Source organism: Myxine glutinosa, chromosome 8 (genome assembly GCF_964187855.1).
Source record: "Myxine glutinosa chromosome 8, kmMyxGlut1.1, whole genome shotgun sequence".
In the NCBI taxonomy this organism is placed as follows: Eukaryota; Metazoa; Chordata; class Myxini; order Myxiniformes; family Myxinidae; genus Myxine; species Myxine glutinosa.
The window spans coordinates 63994109-64016942 of NC_136268.1; the positions used below are offsets into that span (position 1 = coordinate 63994109).

Sequence of the window (22834 nt, forward strand, 5' to 3'; positions counted from 1 at the left end):
TAATTAATTAAATTTCATTTATCTTCTGACCATTATTAACTCAGGCACCTTTTGAGTTAGGAAGCTGATATTTGGACATGCCAATGACCAGGTGATTTGGCTGCAAAGGATATTTTTGATTTATTAATTAATCAATTAATCGATTAATTATTTAATTATTCGATTAATGACAAAAAAATTTTTTTTTTTTAAGTTACAGATTCTGATGAAATAGTGGTAGTTTATGTGTTCTCTGACCAAATTGATTAATAATTTAATTTTTTTATGATTATTATTTATTTATTTTCATTATTAATCATTTATTTATTTTCTTTCTCATTTGGCCAATATCTCAGGCACCTTTTGAGCTGGGAAGCTAATATTTGGACATGAGTGACCAAGTGATGTGGCTATCAAGGATATTTTTGATTTATTGATTAATCATTTCATCTATTAAGTATTTATTGATTAATCGATTAATTATTTATTGAGTAATCAATTAATTATTTAATTTTTTATAAATGACTTATTTAATTAAATTTCTAAAAGATACATCTTCGGATGAAGCACTACTGGTTTAGTTATGCGATTAGCCAATTGATTATGAAAATATTTTGTGATAATCTTTTATTGATTTTAATTATACAATTAATCAATCAATTAGTGTACACCTCTCCCTCCCAATGCAGCCTCAATGAGCTGCACTGCGGTATTGCCGGGCGCCGGAGGCGCCCCGGCAATGCCGCGCTGCAGCATATTTAATTATTTGGCATGGGGCGGTGTACTTTGAATGTATGTGTACTTGTTATTTATTTATTTTCATTATTAATCATTTATTTATTTTCTTTCTCATTTGGCCAATATCTCAGGCACCTTTTGAGCTGGGAAGCTAATATTTGGACATGAGTGACCAAGTGATGTGGCTATCAAGGATATTTTTGATTTATTGATTAATCATTTCATCTATTAAGTATTTATTGATTAATCGATTAATTATTTATTGAGTAATCAATTAATTATTTAATTTTTTATAAATGACTTATTTAATTAAATTTCTAAAAGATACATCTTCGGATGAAGCACTACTGGTTTAGTTATGCGATTAGCCAATTGATTATGAAAATATTTTGTGATAATCTTTTATTGATTTTAATTATACAATTAATCAATCAATTAGTGTACACCTCTCCCTCCCAATGCAGCCTCAATGAGCTGCACTGCGGTATTGCCGGGCGCCGGAGGCGCCCCGGCAATGCCGCGCTGCAGCATATTTAATTATTTGGCATGGGGCGGTGTACTTTGAATGTATGTGTACTTGTTGTACACCGCTCCTTTCCTATGCCATCTCCAGGCATTGCAAATCGTCATTGCCGGGCACCAAAGGGGGCTCGGCAGTGACGCACGCTGAAAGAGAGTACTCAGTTTTCACTCTGGTTTCTTGTTTGTTTTCTTGGTTGTCCGGGCGATATCTCAGCCATCCTTTGAGCTAGGAAGCTGAAATTTCGGCACAGTAGTGAGCAAGTCCTTTGTCAAATACGGTATTTTTTGTTTTTTGAATAATCAATTAATTGAGGAGTTATTTAATTATTAGCGTTTAATTAAGTACTTATTTAATTAATTAAATTTCATTTCTCTTCTGACCATTATTAACTCAGGCACCTTTTGAGTTAGGAAGCTGATATTTGGACATGCCAATGACCAGGTGATTTGGCTGCAAAGGATATTTTTGATTTATTAATTAATCAATTAATCGATTAATTATTTAATTATTCGATTAATGACAAAAAAAAAATTTTTTTGAAAGTTACAGATTCTGATGAAATAGTGGTAGTTTATGTGTTCTCTGACCAAATTGATTAATAATTTAATTTTTTTATGATTATTATTTATTTATTTTCATTATTAATCATTTATTTATTTTCTTTCTCATTTGGCCAATATCTCAGGCACCTTTTGAGCTGGGAAGCTAATATTTGGACATGAGTGACCAAGTGATGTGGCTATCAAGGATATTTTTGATTTATTGATTAATCATTTCATCTATTAAGTATTTATTGATTAATCGATTAATTATTTATTGAGTAATCAATTAATTATTTAATTTTTTATAAATGACTTCTTTAATTAAATTTCTAAAAGATACATCTTCGGATGAAGCACTACTGGTTTAGTTATGCGATTAGCCAATTGATTATGAAAATATTTTGTGATAATCTTTTATTGATTTTAATTATACAATTAATCAATCAATTAGTGTACACCTCTCCCTCCCAATGGAGCCTCAATGAGCTGTACTGCGGTATTGCCGGGCGCCAGAGGCGCCCCGGCAATGCCGCGCTGCAGCATATTTAATTATTTGGCATGGGGCGGTGTACTTTGAATGTATGTGTACTTGTTTGTTTTCTTGTTTGTTTGTTTTCTTTCTTGGTTGTCCGGACGATATCTCAGCCATCCTTTGAGCTAGGAAGCTGAAATTTCGGCACAGTAGTGAGCAAGTCCTTTGTCAAATACGGTATTTTTTGTTTTTTGAATAATCAATTAATTGAGGAGTTATTTAATTATTAGCGTTTAATTAAGTACTTATTTAATTAATTAAATTTCATTTATCTTCTGACCATTATTAACTCAGGCACCTTTTGAGTTAGGAAGCTGATATTTGGACATGCCAATGACCAGGTGATTTGGCTGCAAAGGATATTTTTGATTTATTAATTAATCAATTAATCGATTAATTATTTAATTATTCGATTAATGACAAAAAAAATTTTTTTTTTTAAGTTACAGATTCTGATGAAATAGTGGTAGTTTATGTGTTCTCTGACCAAATTGATTAATAATTTAATTTTTTTATGATTATTATTTATTTATTTTCATTATTAATCATTTATTTATTTTCTTTCTCATTTGGCCAATATCTCAGGCACCTTTTGAGCTGGGAAGCTAATATTTGGACATGAGTGACCAAGTGATGTGGCTATCAAGGATATTTTTGATTTATTGATTAATCATTTCATCTATTAAGTATTTATTGATTAATCGATTAATTATTTATTGAGTAATCAATTAATTATTTAATTTTTTATAAATGACTTATTTAATTAAATTTCTAAAAGATACATCTTCGGATGAAGCACTAGTGGTTTAGTTATGCGATTAGCCAATTGATTATGAAAATATTTTGTGATAATCTTTTATTGATTTTAATTATACAATTAATCAATCAATTAGTGTACACCTTTCACTCCCAATGCAGCCTCAATGAGCTGCACTGCGGTATTGCCGGGCGCCGGAGGCGCCCCGGCAATGCCGCGCTGCAGCATATTCAATTATTTGGCATGGGGCGGTGTACTTTGAATGTATTTGTACTTGTTGTACACCGCTCCTTTCCTATGCCATCTCCAGGCATTGCAAATCGTCATTGCCGGGCACCAAAGGGGGCTCGGCAGTGACGCACGCTGAAAGAGAGTACTCAGTTTTCACTCTGGTTGTTTGTTTGTTTTCTTTCTTGGTTGTCCGGACGATATCTCAGCCATCCTTTGAGCTAGGAAGCTGAAATTTCGGCACAGTAGTGAGCAAGTCCTTTGTCAAATACGGTATTTTTTGTTTTTTGAATAATCAATTAATTGAGGAGTTATTTAATTATTAGCGTTTAATTAAGTACTTATTTAATTAATTAAATTTCATTTATCTTCTGACCATTATTAACTCAGGCACCTTTTGAGTTAGGAAGCTGATATTTGGACATGCCAATGACCAGGTGATTTGGCTGCAAAGGATATTTTTGATTTATTAATTAATCAATTAATCGATTAATTAAATAATTAATCGATTAATGACAAAAATTTTTTTTTTTTTTAAGTTACAGATTCTGATGAAATAGTGGTAGTTTATGTGTTCTCTGACCAAATTGATTAATAATTTAATTTTTTTATGATTATTATTTATTTTTTTTCATTATTAATCATTTATTTATTTTCTTTCTCATTTGGCCAATATCTCAGGCACCTTTTGAGCTGGGAAGCTAATATTTGGACATGAGTGACCAAGTGATGTGGCTATCAAGGATATTTTTGATTTATTGATTAATCATTTCATCTATTAAGTATTTATTGATTAATCGATTAATTATTTATTGAGTAATCAATTCATTATTTAATTTTTTATAAATGACTTATTTAATTAAATTTCTAAAAGATACATCTTCGGATGAAGCACTACTGGTTTAGTTATGCGATTAGCCAATTGATTATGAAAATATTTTGTGATAATCTTTTATTGATTTTAATTATACAATTAATCAATCAATTAGTGTACACCTCTCCCTCCCAATGCAGCCTCAATGAGCTGCTCTCAAATGCAATGCCGCGCTGCAGCATATTTAATTATTTGGCATGGGGCGGTGTACTTTGAATGTATGTGTACTTGTTTTCTTTCTTGTTTTCTTGCTTTCTTGTTTGTTTGTCCGGACGATATCTCAGCCATCCTTTAAGCTAGGAAGCTGAAATTTCGGCACAATAGTGAGCAAGTCCTTTGTCAAAAACGGTATTTTTTTTTTGATTAATCAATAAATTGAGGAGGTATTTAATTATTAGCGATTAATTAAGTACTTATTTAATTAATCAAATTTCCTTTCTCTTCTGACCATTAACTCAGGCACCTTTTGAGTTAGGAAGCTGATATTTGGACATGCCAATGACCAGGTGATTTGGCTGCAAAGGATATTTTTGATTTATTAATTAATCAATTAATCAATTAATTATTTAATTATTCGATTAATGACAAAAAAATTTTTTTTTTTAAGTTACAGATTCTGATGAAATAGTGGTAGTTTATGTGTTCTCTGACCAAATTGATTAATAATTTAATTTTTTTATGATTATTATTTATTTATTTTCATTATTAATTATTTATTTATCTTCTTTCTCATTTGGCCAATATCTCAGGCACCTTTTGAGCTGGGAAGCTAATATTTGGACATGAGTGACCAAGTGATGTGGCTATCAAGGATATTTTTGATTTATTGATTAATCAATTAATCAATGTATCGATTAATTATTTAATTATTCAATTAGTTACTAAAAAATTTTTTTTTTCCCCAGTTACAGATTCTGATGAAATGGTGGTGGTTTATGTGTTCTGTGACCGAATTGATTGATAATTTAATTTTTTAATGATTATTATTTATTTATTTTCATTATTAATCATTTATTTATTTTCTTTCTCATTTGGCCAATATCTCAGGCACCTTTTGAGCTGGGAAGCTAATATTTGGACATGACAGTGATCAAGTGATGTGGCTATCAAGGATATTTTTGATTAATTGATTAATCATTTCATCGATTCATTATTTATTGATTAATCGATGAATTACTTATTGATTAATCAATTAATTATTTGATTTTTTATTAATGACTTATTTGATTAAATTTCTAAAAGATACATCTTCGGATGAAGCACGAGTGGTTTTGTTATGGTATTAGCCAATTGATTAAGAAAATATTTTGTGATAATCTTTTATTGATTTTAATTATACAATTAATCAATCAATTAGTGTACACCTCTCCCTCCCAATGCAGCCTCTATGAGCTGCACTGCGGTATTGCCGGGCGCCGGAGGCGCCCCGGCAATGCCACGCTGTAGGATATTTAATTATTTGGCAAGGAGGCAGTGTACTTTGAATGTATGTGTACTTGTTGTTTTTTTTGTTGGTCCGGGCGATATCTCCATCCTTTGAGGTAGGAAGCTGAAATTTTGGGGAAAATATTGAGCACGTGCTTTGGCATAAACGGTATTTGTTATTTTTGATTAATCAATTAATTGATTGAATACTTAATTATTATCGATTTATTAATCACTTATTTATTTTCTTTTGCATCTGGGCAATATATTGGGCACCTTTTGAGCTAGGAAGCTGATATTTGGACACGACGATGACCAAGTGATTTGGCTGTAAAGGATATTTTTGATTTATAGATTAATCAATTAATCGATTAATTAATTGATTTTCAAAAAGTTATAGAAGATTCAGATAGAACAATGCTGGTTTAGGTATGCTATTAGCCAATTGATGAAGAAATTAATTATTTTATGTTTATTATTGATTTCTTTTCATTATTAGTCACATTATTTATTTTCTTTCTCATTTGGACAATATCTCAGGCACCTTTTGAGCTAGGAAGCTGATATTTGGACACGACAATGACCAAGTGATTTGGCCATAAAGGGTATTTTTGATTTATTGATAAATCAATGAATTGATTAATTTTTTTTTTTTAATCGATTAATTAATTTATTTGATGATTTTTCAAAAAGTTGCAGATTCGGATGAAACACTGGAGGTCTAGGTATGCAATTAGCCAATTGATTAAGAAATTTATCATTTTACGATGATTATTTATTTATTTTATTTACGCAATTAATCAATTAATCAATCGATTATTGTACACCACTCCCTCCCAATTCTGTCTCCAATGCTGCATGGTGGCATACCCAGTTGCCAAGCACGCTCTGGCAATGGCATGTGCTGGGGGATGTTATTTATTTATGTGGCATGGGGCAGTGTACTTTGAATGTAGCTCTACTTGTTTCTCATCTCTTTAGGTAATCTGTCTGATAGGTGCATGTTGTATGCACACATACGTACCTGTGATTGTGGTTTGCAATCTATCACCGCTGTGATTTCTCCCTTTCAATGTTTTTTTGTTACAATGTCAAAATGCCATAGTTCACTAATCTAGAGAAAAACTGAAAAAGAGAATACATTTTTTTGTGATCTGGGTGGATTGAAGCACATCTACGAATGGGATTCAACTCATCTGTGCATGTTATTCAGCACTTCAAAAGGGAAACAAACTCAATTCTCAAAAATAGAGAATGACAATAGATGAAAAATCATTATATTTTTCACTTTGCATTGTTGCACTGAAAAATTTTCACCAACAATAAGTAAATGGAACTTAGTGAATCTACCAGAAATATACAGTACATATAGTACACAAAATGTCATGCCTTGCCTTTGTGAGTATATGATTGTTCATGAAATTTCACATGGTGTTCACAGCCAATCATGAGGGATTGCACTTTGTCGCTGAAGGTGACCTGGTCTTTCACACGTGACAGCATGAATATGTTTAAATGGGAGGAGCTGCTGGTGATAACTCGCCTTCACTTCATGAAATACACGATGGTACCTTTAACGTCCACCAACCACCAGTGCTGGCAGTCGGGTAACCCACAGTTTAACTTCATTATGATGGACGGTGCGCATACTTTGATGCCTCGTCCTCCCTGAAAAATGCCAGGGTGACAGTTTATAGCTGGGTCGCAATTGAAATCCAGGCTAGACAGCTCAAAAGGGAGTGTGCAAACCTCTATGCTATCTTGACAGCCCATCAGCCAATCACAGACTTGCAAACACAAGATGTTAAAATTAAAATTTCTGATATAACGTGAACCTTCCATTGATTTTTGATACTGAATATGAATACGACTGAACAATTTCAACTCAAGCACTGGCTTTGGCGTACAATGTTTTTTCCAAAATTATTAGGTCTGGCTGAAAGCCATGTGTGATGTAACTGACTCCAACATACATTTGTTGTCCCCTTGCTGCCCGGCTCGACGTTCGGAGGCCTGGAGCTTGGAATTGGATTTCTGACCTTAAAAAGACAGGCATTTCACACAAAAAGGAAATTATATGAAAGTAGGGATACTCATGAAAACATGAATAAGTTAGATTACAGTAAGATTTATTCATGAAGACACATTTATGAGTACCACACATGGCAAACTTCAATAAACGTTGTCGGAATTATATTTCAAATTGATTTGAAGTTTCTGTTTACTGACATTTGTGAAGACAAACTGATTTACAGACTTGGCATTTAATATGGAATATTATTTTTTTCTTGACTTGGGTTTACTTTCTTAACTCAGTATATCAATCTGGTGAGTTTCTTTTACACTTTGGTGATTCATTTGTTAAAAGAACCATGTCACTGATTGTCTGTCGCAGCAAGAAGTCAACAACAGGATTATATCACAGGTGGCGTGGCAAAATGTACGGACAGGTGCATTTGATGATTGGCTTCACAGTCGGGTATACAAGGGTTGTTGCGTTCTGTATTAGTGGAAAACAACTGCTGCACGTCTCCAAAAGTTATTGCCCCTTCCTCTTGAGATGGTCCGTCAACTCGACAATGCTGTTTGTCATGGAGTGGTGGCTTTACGAAATTACGGCATGAAACAGCGTGCTATTGCTCGGCAGTATGGCATCACTCAAGGTCAGGTGTCAAAGATCCTGAAACGAAATGCTCAGAGGGGTGTCCCTACTCCAATACCGAGGCCAGGACGTCCCCGCAGAACCACAAGGGATGATCGCCAGCTGCACCGGTTAGTCCGCAATGGCCGTACCAAGTCAGCTAATCGGCTTTGGGCTGAGTGTCAGCAACTGACAAATGTGCCTGTATCCAGAAGGCTAGTCAACCAATGACTGGTTCAAGCAGGCTATCGTGCCAGGCGTCCCCTGAGAAAGCCACGCCTGACCAGACAACACCGCCAGCGCCGATTGCAGTGGGCCAGAGAGCACCACCAATGGCAACCAGGACACTGGAATCACGTGATCTTCAGTGACGAGTCTAGATTTCTGGTCTATCGTCAAGATGGCCGCGTCCGAGTGCGCAGACAAGTGCATGAAGCCTACAACGAAGATTGTATAGTGCCAAGAGTCCAAGCTGGAGGTGGTGGGGTGACCGTTTGGGCTGCTTTTCATGCAGGGGGCAAAACTGACCTGGTTGTTCTGAATGGAAACCTGAACCAGTTCAAGTACAGGGTCATTCTGGAAGAAACATTGCTTCCATTTGCTCGTGCAGCCTTTCGAGGAAACTTTGTCTTCCAAGATGACAATGCACGGCCTCTTCGTGCTCGCATGATCCAACACTTTCTTGCTGACCATGGTGTGGAGCATATGGAGTGGCCTGGCATGTCCCCGGATAAGAATCCGATAGAGAACTTGTGGGCAGAATGAACGCGTCAAATCGACAACTTGGACCTGCAGCCTCCCTCTGTGCGTGAATTGCAGCAGGCTATTGTCACTGCATGGCAAGCGATTCCTGTCCAAACCTTGGCAAATCTCGTGAACACCATGCCTCAACGTGCACGTGCTCTCCTGAATGCTCGTGGGAGTTACACGAAGTACTGAACTGTAATTTTACTGTCTGTAATCCCAGTCATAATTAAACTTTTGTTTTTGTTTAAAAATTTTTTGGCTAATGTGCAAAATAAAGAAATACTTCTGGAAAACACACAGAAGTTTAACACAGTACTGTCCATGAATCGAGTTCGATATCAGTTTACATCACTTTCAAGGATCAATTTATTTGCTTCGAAATGTCAAATGTGGTTTTTGTTTCTTTTAAAGGTCACATTAACAAAATCTAGAATAATTTCAACATAATTCCAATGAACTTTTGGTTCTAAGTCATCTTGAAAAGTAAGTTCACCCCCACAAAAAAAAAAATTCCATATTAAATGCCAAGTCTGTATATAAAAATAATAATTTTGATTACTTCACTTGCCCAAGTCATCCAGCAAGTTTTGTCATAACTCGTCCAAAACTTTTTGAAATATCGTGCTCGGGGTCTGAATACTTTCTGAATGCACTGTAGTTAAAGGCCGCCAGTCAGCCATCTTTGGTTGGATTAAAAAACAAAATCTTCTGCTTATGTATACCATCGTGTATAACCATCATAACATCCAATATAACCAATATACCATCATAACAATATAACAATATATGCATAACAGTATAACCAATATACCATCATAACAGAGGAAATAGCAACTTTCAGTCTCTCAAAATCCATGCTGTCCCAATTTATCGCATGTTAACATATAATTTCTCAAACAGTACATTTCAAAGTTTCAAAAAAAAAAAGTTTCGTTGATTGGTGGGGTGAGGGGGGTGCTAGGTGGGCCCCTCTAGCTCATGGACTGTTCGTGGAAAACGGCTGCGAATAGAAAAAAACCCCACAAATTTGCAGGACACTTTTCCACGAATAGAGAAACAGGTCGCATTTTATTAACAGCGAATACGTGGAACCCGCGAAATGCGGAACCGCGAATAGCAGGGTCTGACAGTATATATGAGTATATATATATATATATCAACTGAATCAGTTGAAAATTGACGATATATGTGACCTTGACCTTTGGCTTTGACCTTTTGATCTATTGATCTCAAAAACAACAGGCTTCCAGCTTTGGTCACTACCTTTACCAGGCGGTTAAGTTTCGTGAAGACCAGGGTAAAAATGTGACCTGTAGGTGATTGACATACAGACAGACAGAGACGGAATAACAGACCAGACCAACCAATATACTTGTGAATCTTGCATTTCACAAGTAACAAACAGGTTGGGGTGAAGACATAACCTCCATCCACTTTCGGTGGCGGAAGTAATAAACATATTCATAGAGGATGCTTACGTTTCAGCTTGCAATCCGCACCAATGTATCCTGGGCAGCATTTCCACTCAAGTGACGTGACAATCGTTTGCTTGAGTCTGTAGGGAGGTCGGTATATGATCCGGTAACTGAAACAAGAAGTGCATGGAGTGCACGCAGCCTACTTTAAACTCAGAACACAATTCACTAGGATCAGGTATAGATCACTGTAGATTTTGAAAATGCTACCGACATGTGTGCAGTGAAATAGCTGGTAAATTTCTGCTGACACTTGATATAGAAGCCACTATACTTATGGCACTGTTACCACAAGAGCAGGGTTCTGTTTTGACCAAACAGGAGAAAAGTTAAACAATACATACAGGTGATAAATTACTTTGTTTGACCATTGGCTCTGCATCAAAAAGCTGTGCTAGGTACAGGATGATCCGTGAAAGTCTGAGTACACGGTGATCCGTGAATGTTGCATTTATTAGAAAAGATTGTAATAAATGCATCAGCAAGTTGTTTCTCTAAGGTCGAGACTCATGAAAGAGCGAGGTGATCTAGGGTATCGCTGGATACTGAGGCAAGAGTTGGGCACAAGGAAGGGAATGAATGAACAAGAAAAGAGGAAAGCAATGAGGGACGGAAATACTGTAACCTGCAGGTAATACGGTTGGGCTGGGAAGGGTTAATTAGGTTAATAAAAGTTGTGGTGAGGGATGAGGTGACATGAGATGGTGGTGCACCCCCTGATTGAAGCCCTGGATGGTAGAGGTGATTGAACAGCCCGAGGACAGCGGTTCCACAGATGGGAGAATTGAGGAAAAAAGGAATCCAGATGCGCAGGCAGCCTGGATTTTGGAAGTTCAACTAGGAGGGGCTTACTGAAAGAACGAGTACATCCTGGAGTTGCTGGGATGGGTCGGAGGACTAACGAGTAAAGGGAGCAATATGGAAGAATAGGCCTTAAAACAAAACCCAGTGAGGCCTGAAATGCGAGAGCAACACACCTTTTGGTTCAGCCTCATTGTGGAAGATTCCAATAATGTCGGGAGCTTTAGATTACACCGAATCCAAGAGAGACAGTTGTGATGCCAGAGCACCATCCTATTGCTGAGAGCATCCTACAATTAGCGGAGCACCCCATATTTGAGATAAAGATAATGCTTTATGAAGCCTCAGCATAATATTTTCCTAAAATAGTCACTGTTTCACCTATATATTGATTAAAAAAAAGAAGGTTAAATCCATCTAAGTTATCTTACCACATCACCAATGATCATCATCCTATTTGCTGGCTTGAAATATGCCATCTTTTTTCATGGCTTCTCGTTTGGGACATTCCTGTGGGTGCGGCTGTTTAGCTCAATGCAGCTGTGCTGTTTATAAATTAGCCAAAATACAGAAAAACTCTTTACTCTTTTTCTCAAATCTTAGCATTTTTTTGTGGGTAAAGCAGTGCGATAACTGCCACGTTCAACCAGGTGGATACTTAATTTGGAACGCAAGGTACCCGTTTTCTGACCGGTTAACTTAGCCTAGTCAAAAAATCTGAAAATGTGCCTTTATAGAATGATTGAGGCATTTTTGAGTAAAAGCAAACAAACCACTTTTTCTGGGGTAGTTTTTCATGCTGAATATGAATCTGTTGTTTGCCAAGCCCAAAAATGCGTAACTAGGTCACTAATCAAGGTCAAAGGTCAATGAGTGCAAAATTCAATTTTTTTGAAAAAATGCTTTATTTTACATCCCCTATCTGTACATTTCAATTATTTTACAATATTTTGTCTAGTAAGGTTGCTAAAGCTTTTCAAAATCTTATTTTTAAAGGAAAACGTGAGGACACATCTATGCTCATTTGCCTTTATCTCTGTAAGGGGCGACAATTAGTTTTTGCGTAATTTGCTTGCAGTTTAACCTCTAAATGCACAATGGGGCAGAGTTTTTATGCTCCTATTGATGGTCTAGAGATAGATTTTATAAAGACAGAATCTAAATGTCACCGGTAAACAACATAGGTCAAAGGTCAATGAGTGCGAAAGTCTTGCAATGACGTAACAGTTACTTGCACTTGAAACCATCCCTTTCACTCAACAGTGAAAGTGGCTTCATCTTTCTGACCCCAATGCATTTGCCATGTTTGTCAAATCATTTCCATTCAGACAGAGCAGGGTGTTCTTCAATAGACCCTTAATGATGAAGAATGAATCTAATAGCCTAGCATAAGCCATCTAGTTCGTACCCTAGGCATCAGGCATTAAACATTTCAGGAGTACAGGTAAGGGTCTTTTTAAGATTGTTAAAAAATGAAATATAAAATCAAATGAAAGTAAAGGAATGCATTCTTCTTTGGTGAGATACATGTACATACAAATGTGTAATGTATGCTTGACATCTCACATCATAGGCAGGCCTACATACATGTACATTTACCTAACAGTAGCAAAAAGACAGGCAGGGCATGGGCATTGACGATGAGTGCCTAATGCATCTACCACTAATGAATTAGTGATATCGGTTAGATGTTTTGTCTTGAAGAAGCTTTACTTTGTGTCTTTGAGAATAAGATTAAAACCCGGGCCAACACTGCCTGCGCTTATTCGATCATTTAAGGGCTGTTGCAGTATATCATACAACGTTGTAGTTTTCATGGTCAGAACATGCGTGCCTGGTGCTTAGTTTGGTTTCTGTTTCTCCCCTCAGGCCAACCATGGAACCTATTGCCAGCCTCAAGCGACAGCGTGAGGATGTGTCGTTTGAACTTTGTATCATTTGTCAGGGAACTAGCCAGGTCAAAGATACGATTTTCAACCAGACAAACCAGGGTATTGCTGCCATCAGAGAGGCGACCGAGCTCCGATGCAAACTTAGACACTATGAATTTCGATCAGCCGTGGACAGGCTTTCGACTCTCTTTGCAGAGCCTCCAGAAAGTCTCCCCAAACTTAAATGGCATAAGCTATGTTACTCTGCATACACACACAAGGGGAAAATAAATGCTAAGCTAGCCAAGGAACAATCGAAAAACGAAAAAGATCCTGAAAGAAAGAGTGTTTCGGCTGAAGCATGTCCGTTTTTACGCAGTAGTACTACTAAGATGAACTGGACATTGTGTATGTTCTGCCAGAACTTTGACAAGAAGCAGAAGACAAGTCGTGTCACAACCTTCAAAATGAGTAATGAAATTACGGAAAAAGCTAAATTTGTACATAACATCTTAGTCCGTACTGCAAATGAGAATGATTTAATCTCAGCTGAGGCATGTTACCATGTTAACTGTCTTAGTAAATTCTTTAGGGATGTCAAAAGGGCGGAAACTGAAAGCAAATCAGCAGACATGGCGATATCATGGTTGTGTCAAGAGCTGCGTCACTCTGCTGAGAAAGGGCACGTATTTGAACTATCTGCAGTGTTCGAGAGGTACAAAGAGTTAGCCAGTGAGTGCGACGGCACAATTCCTACATTGTATCTTAGTAGACTGGGGACTTTTAAAGAAACTTTGTCGAATTGCATTGGGGACATTTATGAATTTCTTGTGCTAAGAAATTTGGCGCCTTCAGAGAAACAAACTTTGCTTCTTCCACGACATTTCAGTCACATACCTCTTTCAGAAATGGTGTGCGGTCAGAACAGTGCAGACTATATTCCCATATTTAGACAACAGGATGATCATTTTCTGTCTTTAGTGCACGTTGCTCTGCAACTCCGCAGTGATATCATGTCACATCCTGCATTCGAAGGTTGCGATGTAAGCGAAAAAGCAGAGTTGGCAAGTGTACCACCATCTGTACTCATGTTTGTGAATATCTTGCTTGGAGGCCAAAGTAGTGTCGATGCTGAGTTTGACGAAAGTGAGATGTCTGAAACTGGTTGGGTGAAGAAGACAAGGGTCCTTAGCATTGGACAAGACATGGTCTATGGTGTATGTGGAGACAAGAAGGCACCGCCTAAACACGTTGGAATGGGTATGACGCTGCACCAGTCAACTCGATCAAAGAAATTAGTTGAGCTATTCCATAATGCTGGGCACATAATCAGCTATAACCGGGTTCTTAGGTATGACACTGCCATGGCTGAAAACACTCTGAAAGCGCTTGATCAAGAAACTGGGGCAGCTGTTACCAGCAACCTGGTTTCGGGACGATTTGTGCATTTTTCTGGCGACAATATTGACATCAATGACTCTACCCTAGATGGCAAAAATACATTTCACGCTACTCAGTTAGCTGCCTGGCAGAGGGGGCCATCTGCTGAAAGCGGTCTTGGAGACATCAAACCATCCAATACGTCAACGTTGGATATACCAACAGCAGTTGAAAAGATCCAACAACAGCAGTTTCCGACACCATCAAAGAAGGTCACAGAAGATGCTGAAAAGTTCATTTGCCATATCTACAAGGAACCATCTGAGAACTGTAATCAAGCCCGCATTAAACTGTTCAACAAATGCCATGCAACGGAGACCCTACCTCCATCTAGTGATGCAGCAAAGTTCCACATAGAGCGTGCAAACTACCAAAGTTTCATTTGGAGAGAGGCCAGTAATCCAATGACAGATCTGCCACCGCCGACTGATTGTGGATGGAAACTCGTTGATGACAAGTTGTCACCGGTTCTTACAACTTTACCGTCAATTCCAAAGGGATGCCGAGAACTTACTCAGTGTGGTTGCAAGAAAGGTTGCAGTTCTGATAGTTGCTCTTGTCGGGAGTGGGGGAAACAGTTCTGCACTGAGGCCTGCAAGTGCAATGCCAGTGAAACACCATGTCGAAACAGGCCAAAGTAGGGGGGGGGGGGGGGGGGGTCAGAGCTTACACAGTTAAGCTAATTGGCATTCCCCTGGATGGCTCCTCCTTCCAGCCAATCAGTCTGACAGACTGCAATTGATTCAGGATTAATTAAGAATACATGTGATAATGATCAACTGCCTGCACTCCAAACATGTTTGCCATGAAGTGCATTTTGCGCCTTGTGCCATGTAAGTGCACTTTGCGCCTTGTGACCGTTAGCCTTAATTAAGTGGCTAATTAGTCAAATATTGACATTTAGTGTAGAAAACAATCTTGCTATTATATAGGACTCAGGTAAACCACTTCACTGATGGTATTTAAGGCAACAATTCAAGTGAATTAAAACAGTATGTCAAAAAACGAAAAGTTGCTTCATTACGGATATATTCACAAAAATCTGATTTTTTCCCTTCACAATTCCCTTTACTTTCATAATTGTGAAAAGCTGTAGTAACCTTACCAGACAAAATACTGTAAAATAATTGAAATGTACAGATAGGTGATGTAAAATAAAACATTTTTTCAAAAATTTTGAATTTTGCACTCATTGACCTTTGACCTTGATTAGTGACCTAATTACGCATTTTTGGGCTTGGCAAACAACAGATTCGTATTCAGCACGAAAAACTACCCCAGAAAAAGTGGTTTGCTTGCTTTTACTCAAAAATGCCTCATGAATTCACGTTTCCCAGAAATTTGACTAGACTAACTAGGATACGGCCTTTCAGGCAAGCGCAAGCGTTGCGTGACTCATGGTGGCATCACTGGACTCGACCCTTGAATGCTCATGGAGGGTTTGAAACTCTCTACGGTATTAATCTGGCCACTTGCGCACAGAACAAAGCAAAGTTTTCCAGTATGGTTTATTTGTTCATCGACCCAATCATGCCAGAAACTGAACATTGTTCCCCCTCAGAGGGGCTGTGATCCTTGAAGACGTCAGCAAAACCTACACGGCAGGATAGGTGTGTGTGTGTGTGCGTGTGCACGTACGTGTGTTTTATGTGCGTGCATTTGCAACTCTTCTAAATCCGTTCACTAACATTATTTCACATTTTGCTTTGCTTTCATAAAACCAAAAGCTTGTGTACATTTATACATGATATAACAAAGCCATGGTAACAAAGCGGTGAAATCCAGGAAGATACCTGCACAGCCTCTGAAGGCGCTGGCCATCCATATAATTGTTAAACCAAAAAAAACGTTGGGTTATTTCTTCCATCTTTAATACTAAACAAGTAAGGATTTCTATTGTATCTGCCAACAGCACAAAATCAGTAGCGAAATCCAGATATTTCAGTTTCTTCACCAACTATTGCAGTTTTGGGTACCAGCTCATAAAACCAAGAGAGACTGAGACACCTGGATACGTACTCTCTAAGTTATAGTTGTAGGTGAGGTGACATGATACAGGTTTTCCGGATCATAAAAGGATTGGACTGCGTCATGCAACCCCCACCACTTCTTCACTCGTGCATTACCAACTCTACGAGGGTCAACCCGTGAAGGTTTTCAAGCCCAGGTGTAGGCCAATTCTGAGAAGAAGTTTCTACAGTTAGATTGATCGAGTGTTAGAACAGCCTCCCAACTTCCCTGGGGGAATCCACATCTGTAACAACCTTTAAAAACAACTTGGACAAATCTTGGCAAAGTGACATCTTTACCCTGCACTGACTGCCAACATACGTTCCTTTCATGGTTTAATACCAACATGTACCAACCAATGCAAACCAACCAATATGGAAGGGTAGACCAGGATTCACCACAGGATTTCATCCTCCTATTGATGATGATTGGGCACAATTCCACAGCAACCACACAGCAACTGAAAAGATCAGCAATCGAAGAGGCTATCCTTCAGCCTCTGCTTGCAACAACTCCTAGTCGATTGTTCATCACCAACAACAACCCCTCTCACATACTGTTTACAACCACAATGAATGATATGATGTAACAAGATATCATCATCAGCCCTAATGGAAGGGCTTTTGTAACAAGAACAACATTCTCTTCAATCTCATTCCAAGAACAACATTCCCTTCAATCTCATTCTTCCCTCAAAGTCTTCTAGACAGCTGTTCACCACCATCTTAGATCATCCCCTATACAAAACCATGATCTACCCATCACCATACTACCTCCATCACCCCCATCCCCATGCCCACTTCCTTCCAAATTTCCAGTTTTCCTTCCTGAGAGTTTTCCTCTGTAACCACTATCCATCTTGTCCACCCCATGTATCCCCCCCTACCCTTCATTCCTCCATACGCCCCTTATCTGTCAAAGTCTCCGTCCATTTTGTCCCTCAACCCTGCTGTTGGTGTTTCCGCCTCTCTCTCTCTACTGTTCCTTTTGTTATGTTGTCCTGATCCGCTCAATGTTTTAGCTCTTTCACAAACATTGACTCTGTATACAAAAAACTCTAAAAAAAAACCCAATAGATTCAGTCAATCTTTTCTTCTTTTTTTTTTTGTTATACAAGGTCGAGGCTCATGTAAGAGCTAACATTGATCACAAAAAGACAAACTGACACATAAAACATATGATAAAGGGTGCGGGAGAACAAGATGGAGAGCAAGGACATCGGGAGATCTGTGGGAGGGAGAGGGCTTGGGGGGAGAAGGCATGGGAAGGGGGAGGGGGGGGGGGGGGGGAGTGGGAGAGGTAAAAAAAACAACCACATGGACACTGCTAGGACTTCCAGGAAAGAAGTCGGTATTTCAAAAAAGTGGTATTTCAGTCGCCACCATGAAGATCTTGATTTTAAACCACTGAGATATGATATGACACCATAGACCTCATTTCACTTTTTTAACACTTTTAAATGGCGACTTCCCTATTATTAACATCCAGTTCAATTCCTGTGCCTCTCCTTCACTTTCAGATGGCAATCACTTTTGCTAACTAAAAGTAAACTATAAAAAGTTGAGAACTAGAGTAAACAGTTTCTTCGTGGAAAACAAATAATCCTGATTTATTTTATTTTATACGTACATTCTGCCATACTAACGAGGAACCCTTCCTTATGGACATTGATGAAACGAAATATTTTCTTGATAAATAATCTTCTTTTCAATATTGCATAGTTGTATTTGAATTAAAGAGTTTAAAATAGTAAAATTTGGAGAGGGGTGGTTAAGAGGTACACGCATCATGGAGTAACTGTGCCAAGGATATGTTGGAGGGTGATACGCTGGGCATGTCCAGTAGGGGACGTGCATGCATCGCCACCGTGGAGATGTACCTGGGCATTCCAAGCATTCCCATGATCTCCGAAATTCCGCTCCCCTCCTTTCCAGGTTCTCTTGCATAATCGCTGACCTAATCCGTAGAATACTAGATCACGTCAGTTGTGATGCAAGGAGGAAAAGAACTCCAATGATGATGGCGTGGCTTTATCCTGACACTCTGGGAAATTCTAGGCTTTGGCATGTGGTCAGAAATTAGTTGTGAATGAGATATAAAAATGGAGTTTGGGCTTGAGGAAATTTGTGGAGCATGAATGAAGTGTCGCCTGAGGTGAAGCTTTACTCCAGCTATTGTTACAAATTGGTGGCTGGTTGTTCCTTTTTTTGAACAATGGAAAATCCAAACCACCCTTATCTTATCTTAATAATCATTTATTATTATTCTTCTGGAAATGATTTTTTCTGGAGGGGGAGCTGGCTGCTTAAGACTGTTGTTGGGTGAGAAATTAACAACCACCGACAGCACATTAACATTTTGACGAGATCTCTCACAGGCATTACAATTACTATACATATACAGTCACGTGAAAAAGTAAGTACACCCCATGTAAAGTTTTGACTTTTTCAACATATTTCAACATACAGCTATTTGATCTTCATTTCAACAATATTGATAGATAAAGGTGATATAATATAACAAATATCATGAAACATTTACATTTTGTAGTCCATTGTATAATTTAAATAAACATAAATGCAAATTTCGCATGTGGAAAAAGTAAGTACACCCTTGGCTCTAATAGGTGGTATTGCCCCCTTTGGCAGAAACAACCTCAAGTAGACGTTTCTTATAACTGTCTACCAGTCTCTGACATCGACTGGGAGAAATTTTTGCCCACTCCTCCATGCAGAATTATTTCAGCTGTGCGATGTTTGAGGGGTTTCTTGCATGCACAGCTCGTTTCAAATCCCCCCACAACATCTCGATGGGATTTAGATCCGGGCTTTGACTTGGCCATTCCAGAACCCTCCATTTCTTTCTTTTCAGCCATTCCTTGGTGGATTTACTGGTATGTTTAGGGTCATTGTCATGTTGCAAGGTCCACCTTCGGTTGAGCTTCAACTTTCCGACAGATGGCCTCACATTATCCTCAAGCACACTCTGGTACAATGAAGAATTCATAGTGGATTCTATGATGGTGAGCTGCCCAGGCCCTGATGCAGCAAAGCTGCCCCAAACCATAATATTTCCACCACCATGCTTTGCAGTTGGTATCAGGTTCTTGTGGTCAAATGCTGTGTTTGATTTTCGCCAAACATGTCTTCTGGTACTGTGGCCAAATAGCTCTACCTTTGACTCATCTGTCCAGAGCACATTGTTCCAGAAGTGCTGGTCTTTGCCCAGGTGTTCATTGGCAAACTTTAGTCTTGCCCTGATGTTCTTTCTGGACAGCCAAGGTTTCCTCCTGGCACACCTCCCGTGTAGATCAAATTTGTGCAGCCTCTTTCTAATGATAGACTCGTGCACTTTGACATCAACAGTGGCAAGCGCTACCTGTCGGACATTCTGGGGTTCTTAGAGACTTCTTTCAGCATCTTGCGGTCTGCTCTCGGGCTGAACTTGCTGAGGCAGCCTGGCCTGAACAAGTTGGCAGTTGTTTGGAATCTTCTCCACTTGTAGATGATCTTCTGGACAGTCGAATGATTGATTTCAAATTGTTTGGAGATATTTTTAAATCCCTTCCCAGACTCGTAGGCATCTATAACCTTCTTTCTGAAGGCCTCAGAGAGCTCTTTTGATCTAGGCATGGTGACGCTGCACACTTCAACAACAAAGAGCAAACCAAACTAAATGTCTGAGGTTTAAATAAGACAGGTTCCTCCAAGATCCTCTCCAACGATGTTCTAATCATTTGCACCTGAGCTGGTGCACCTGATTCTAATTTTAGGTATTTGAAGTAGTGATAAATGTGGGGGTGTACTTACTTTTTCCACATGCGAAACGTGCATTTATGTTTATTTAAATTACTAGGGCATGCCCGTACTATATCTATATCTAAAATTATATCCCCCCCCTCTATTTACATGAAATGGTTTGGTCCATGAAATGTTTTGGTTCATTCGCAACGCCAAAGCGAACGGCGAACGCTTTACATGAAATGGTTTGGTGCATGAAATGTTTTGGTTCATTCGCAACGCCAAAGCGAACGGCGAACGGCTTGCGAGTACAGTGACAATCCCCCCGGGGTTTTAATTAGTTTTAAAACATCGTTTAACGCCAACATAGTTTGCCGACGGGAAATAAATGAATACGCTCTCAAATGTGCCATCCGAGGCAGAGTGTGTTCGCCACGTTCGGCACACGCGATAGCTCGCTGCTCTCTGATTGGTTGAATCGTTTTTTGGACATAGCTCGGTAAGTAATTGTCCGATTAATATGAAACCTTGAAAAGGCACATCCTCGGGTCCCCAGCAATATACCTGGCAAGTTTAAAGTATATCGGACCCGTGGTTGTCGAGAAACAGCGGTCACAGACAAACAAACGTACAAACGTACAAACAAACAAACACACAGAGATTACTGGAATTATAGATAGATACAATGGACTACAAAATGTAAATGTTTCATGATATTTGATATATTATATCACCTTTATCTATCAATATTGTTGAAATGAAGATCAAATAGCTGTATGTTGAAATATGTTGAAAAAGTCAAAACTTTACATGGGGTGTACTTACTTTTTCACGTGACTGTATATATATATATATAGTCACCGACTGGGCATTCTCCGTCATGTGAAGTCCTTTCTAGGCACTTCCCAGCTCCTCACCACTTGCAAATCTTTCATCCGCAGCTCAATGGAATACTGCTCTCCCCTCTGGGCCGGTGCTCCTGCCTCACACCTAGCTCGGCTTCACATGGTTGAAACCAAAGCATTCAGAATCATTGGAATCTCCCGCGATGAAGTAGATTCTGAAGGCCTTTCTCTCCATCACAGCAGGCACGTTGGTGGTCTTTCTGTCTTCTAACGACGCCTATCTGGCCTAGCTCCCCTAGCTCTATCTGTGCTCTGCCCCCCAAATATTCCTACAGGTCGCACAAGATCTGCCTGCAACCCTCTTATGGTTAAATTGCCAAAATTAAGACTCTCTGCTCACCTTCACGGCTTCACTCTTTCATTCCGCTTTTCTCCCGCCTCTGGAACAAACTCCCTCACTCTCTTCAATCCCTCTCCTCCCTCCAGGTCTTTAAAACAGCTGTTCACCACCATCTCTTATCTTGCCCCATCCAAAACCTTGATCTTTTCTACCCCCGTTAAAACACCCCAAATCCACCTCTTTCAATCCACAACTTCATTGCTGAAATTCCTTGTAGTGTTCATTTGCTTTATACCATGTACCCCCCCCTCCCAGCCCTCTCCCTTCCACAGATCTACATCCCTGTTCTCTCCTGTTGTTGTGCTGGTATGCTTTCCTCTCTCCCCCTCTTGCCTCCCGCTCCCTTTATTGTATGTTTTATGTGTCCGTGCATGTTTTCATGTTTAAAGCGTTCGCTCTTACACGAGCCTCGATTCTGTATAAAAAAAACAAAAAACAAATATATCTATCTATCTATCTATCTATCTATATATATATATATATATATATATATATATATATATATATATATATATATATATATATATATATATATACTGTATATATATACATATATATATATATATATATTGCATTATTTCGGTAACATTTAGAGGCTGTGCCATAAGTTGTTTTTTAATGAACTTTCTTTTATACATCTCACTCCCATTTTAACTTACTACATTAAGTATATATATATATATATATATATATATATATATATATATATATATATATATATATAATTCCGTGTTGTGTTGTCACTACCTCTTTGGATTTACAATTTAACACCCTGTAAATACAACCTAAAACCTCATTAACTTTACCATAGATGCCTGATGTCTGCGATAAAGCTGTAAAATAACGTCGAGTTGAAATCCCCCAGAATTACACAAATGTGAAATATAAATGCTAATTGTAATTGGTAATTTAAAAACATTTTAAAACGACTCACCTGTACAAGGGGTGATCAAAAAGTGCGTACACACGGGTTTAATTAACATCAATAAACTGAAACATTTCAAATTTTAGCCACAACATCATTAAGTTTATCCGATTATTTTTTTGAACGATATACGAACTTATTGATCGCCCCATGTACTTCATAAGCGGGAAGACGTATTCAGGAATTGTGCAATAAAATCGTACACCGTGTTTGTGTTGCATTCGGTGAAACCTCGTGGGCAGGGCTCAATGAACTCGGCCGCAAAAGACTCGCTGCCAGTGGACACAACTTTTGGAGCCAGGCGTGTCCGGACGTACGCACACCAGTTCCTGCGCCAGGGA

At 38.4% G+C, this 22834-nt stretch overlaps 1 protein-coding gene across 2 annotated transcripts in view; it reads right to left on the reverse strand.

Annotated features, from left to right (window-relative positions):
• MMRN2 (multimerin 2) overlaps positions 1-22834 on the reverse strand; it is a 58217-nt gene that overhangs the window by 26140 nt on the left and 9243 nt on the right. The window contains exons 2-4 of one of the 2 annotated variants that reach the window (XM_068124576.2): positions 22697-22822; positions 10465-10571; positions 7572-7637 (exon numbers count right to left, since the gene is read on the reverse strand). In XM_068124576.2, coding sequence (XP_067980677.2) covers positions 7572-7637; positions 10465-10571; positions 22697-22822 — 299 coding nt within the window. The remainder of the gene's footprint in view (positions 1-7571; positions 7638-10464; positions 10572-22696; positions 22823-22834) is intronic. The other variant, XM_068124577.2, reaches the window with a different exon arrangement.